Source organism: Lolium rigidum, chromosome 6, assembly GCF_022539505.1.
Source record: "Lolium rigidum isolate FL_2022 chromosome 6, APGP_CSIRO_Lrig_0.1, whole genome shotgun sequence".
Classification (NCBI taxonomy): domain Eukaryota; kingdom Viridiplantae; phylum Streptophyta; class Magnoliopsida; order Poales; family Poaceae; genus Lolium; species Lolium rigidum.
In genome coordinates, this window is record NC_061513.1 from 258919856 (window position 1) to 258923335 (window position 3480).

General features: G+C 46.8%; 1 protein-coding gene across 1 annotated transcript; it reads left to right on the top strand.

Annotated features, from left to right (window-relative positions):
* The first annotated feature begins 961 nt into the window (after positions 1–961).
* On the top strand, positions 962–1807 carry LOC124664012 (fasciclin-like arabinogalactan protein 2). Its single transcript, XM_047201626.1, has one exon. It carries the CDS (start codon positions 962–964, stop codon positions 1805–1807), a length of 846 nt encoding a protein of 281 aa, XP_047057582.1.
* The last annotated feature ends 1673 nt before the right edge of the window (positions 1808–3480 follow it).

Below are 3480 nucleotides of genomic sequence, written 5' to 3' on the forward strand. Positions count from 1 at the left end.
TTGACTTTTAACCAGTCCTTAGACGCCTTACATTTTAGGACCGAGGGAGTATTTAAAAACAGAGGGAGTATATTTAATGGGTGTGTCTATGTTTCAGTTGACTGGAATTTTCTTAAGTCTAAGTCACCTCAGAAAAGTGTAACTGCAATTTAAAGAAAAGTGCAGCTTGGTTCAGTTGCATATTTCTGGCAGAAAAGTGCAATTGCACTTTTTTAACGAAAAATACAACTCAAACACTTTTTGGTAAGTAATTTAGACTTAAGAAAATCTCAGTTGACTGAGACATATCAAAACCGATATTTAATTATGAGAAGGTTATCATACACCAGCGCACATGCACTTGCCGCTTGTAGAAACACATAAGCAGATGGCACCACATGGCTAACGTCTAACTTTGTCTTTGGCATTCTGTGGAGTTTGTCATCCACGGCGCAAAAAGCCTGGCCGGCAATCGATCAATCGATCGGTTCAAGGAAAGATGAAGAGAATCGAGTCGTACGTCATCACTTTGAAGTTTGAAAAGGCTGCCAAACATATCACATAGTGTATGACTGAGCGATCGATGTCGATATCATGTTGTCCCGTCGTCCTTCCCTTTGTTGGATAGTTGGGTGAGAGGATGCAGGAATATCAACTTCTCGGAGCTGATCGCACGCGGCACGCATCCATGTTACTCTTTCCGATCAATGCTCAACATGCGATCTTTCTGAGAAGAAACCCTAACACAATGTAAGCTTGTTCAGCCAGCAGACGCTGCGAGTAAGAATTGTGGGACCGGCATATGAACTTTTGCCCAGCCATATCCTGTAGGCGGCCGACACGTATCTCTCCAGCCTTTTTGTTCCTTTCTCCCTCCTCTCATCCCCTTCCAAACCAGTCAAACGCAGGTCGTCTCATCACGCGTCCAGCTCCAGTAGACGCTCACTTAGCTCCACTGCCTCTTGTGTCGCGCGCGCCCGCGATGGCCGTACTGTTCGTGCTAGTTCTTGTGCTCGCAGTATCTGGATGCGCCGCCGGCGACGACGAGGCCATGCTGCCCCGGTTCAAGCTCCGAGACGTGTCCATGAACGGCTGCGGGAACTTCGTGAGCCTCCTCAACATGACGGCCAACGCGAGCGACATCTCCCATTCCCAGCGGCCCGTCCTCGTCGGTGGCGGCAGCGGGCTCGCGGTCTTCTGCCCGGACGAGGCGTGGCAGGGGCTCGTGGACCTCATGTCCAAGAACGGCTGCGGGAGCTTCGCGGGCCTCCTCTCCGCGACGGCGAGCGCGGCCGAGATCTTCCACGAGCACCTCCTCGGCAGCGGCGGGCTCACGGTCTTCTGCCCCGACGACAAGGCCGTCGCCGCGTTCGACCCCACATTCCAAAGCCTCGCCGCGGGCGACCGGGTGGCCGTGCTGCTGTACCATGGCGTGGCGGCGTGCTACGGCAGGGAGCGGTTCAAGGGGTTCAACTATGTGTCGGTGCACACGCTGGCGGAGGACGCGGCGACGAAGAAGAACCAAGCCATAACAGTCCGCGACGAAGGGGGCGCGCTCGCGCTGTGGCCGGCGCCGCCGTCGTACCCGAACGGCGGTGCATGGGTGACCAAGACGGCCTCGGAGGATGCCCCGCTCGCCGTGTACGTGGTGGACACCGTGCTGCTGCCGAGCACGGTGGCGTGCATCGGGTATCTGGGCTGGCTGCGCTGCTCCATCGCCCCCTTCTCGGACTGGATTATGCCGATCTGCATCATGTCTTCCGCAGGGGGCCTGGTGGGCGCCCTGCTCGGAGTTCTTATCGCCGAATTCCTCATCCCCATCGACTGAGGCAGCTAGCAGGGATGCACGGAAGACACCCTGTTCCATGAAGAGGTGTTTATCTTGTGGAATTTTACGCAGCTGCACCTGCATTAGTGTGCATACTAGGCTTTGCATGGCACCGTATGTGTACATGTGCTGGACTTGGTACACAATTAAGCCATTCTAGAATTAGAGAAAAATCGAGGCTACATTTTACAATTAAGCCATTCTAGAATTAGAAAAAGAAACCATTCATCCTTTTGCGATCTGATTTCGAAATTCAAAAACAGCATCAACTGACTCGCCTCCCTGTTCGAGAGCTCGACCTGCTCCACATGATCAGCTGATGGCCTACACGTTGGAAAGCTCCATCTGCTCCAACTCTTACGTCACAGTCTTGGCCGGAAGAGGAGCCTCTTCTTTGATCCCCGCTTACTATGTTCTTAATTTCTTGATAGACAGATTTAACTGATAAATTAATTAGGATTAATAACAAATTACCAAGTTGTTATGAGCCTTGTTTTGGGAAAAATCAAATTAGCCTTTTTTGGCACGTAATACATGTCTCACTTATAGAATAAAGATCAAGCCATGTAAACATCAACATGACAAAAGTGAAAAGATAGGAGAACCCTAACTTATGCAAAAAAGAAAACCTCATCTACAAAGGAAAATTTAGACCGAAGAAAACCCTAAGCAAAATATCAACGTGTGCCACTCGCCTTCGGCGCCAACCGTGGCGGCCACCAAACATAAAGTGGAGAGATCACCTTTTCACCTTAGCTCGAAGCCGGTCTATCGCTGATCAGCAACTTTGCTGACCTCCAAAGTACGTAGCTTGCTAACAACACATCCATTGCCATTGAAAGAATCTGGCTAGGGCAGCACACCAAATACGCCATCAAACTCCATATCTTGCACCCCCGCGACGTCGGAGGAGAAAACTAGGCCTGGCAAACAAGAAGTTGAAAGCCACTTCTTGGGCTTGGCCACATGCACCGAAGGGGAGGCTTAATTTCTGCCCCACTAAAAATACCAACATTAAAGCATCTCCAACCGCCTTCGTATATTTGGCTAGAATTGTTATAAACAGAAAACTTGGTATATTGGTTCCAAATTGTTGCTCCAGCCCCTTCGTATAAATGGTCCACACCAATTTTTTTTTAGCAAACTTGGTATATTGGACCCTCCGCTTGATATATTTGCAAAGTCTAGTGTGACTTCGTGTATCTCTCGGAAGAGCCAAACTATGATTTTTTTTTTGGAAAAAATCAGATCTAAAACCTTTTAGATTATAAGAAATATTTAAATTGGAAAAATACACAAGTTTGAAATTTTCTTGTATTTGAAAATTTTCTCAAATTTAAAATGTAATTGAATTGAAAATTGCTTGAATTTAAAATTTGCCTGAATTTGAAATTTGCTCCAATTTAAATTTTGCTTGAATTTGAAAATTTTCTCGAATTAGAAAAATATGTTAAAAAATAGAAAAAAATAGAAAAAGGAAAAACCAAAAAAAAGAAAAAACTGAAAGAAAAAATAGAAAACGAAAACCAACAGAAAATTGAAAGAACCACAAATGAACCATAGAAAAAAAACCAGAACCAGAAAGGCTGCAACCCAATGTTCAAAGTCAAACTTTGTAACTTCAATCAAATGTACAGAAAATTTTATCAATATCGATCTACAACATCAACTCA

Excerpts from the sequence above, each read along its gene's own strand:
- LOC124664012 (XM_047201626.1), top strand. The coding sequence starts at position 962 with ATGGCCGTACTGTTCGTGCTAGTTCTTGTGCTCGCAGTATCTGGATGC.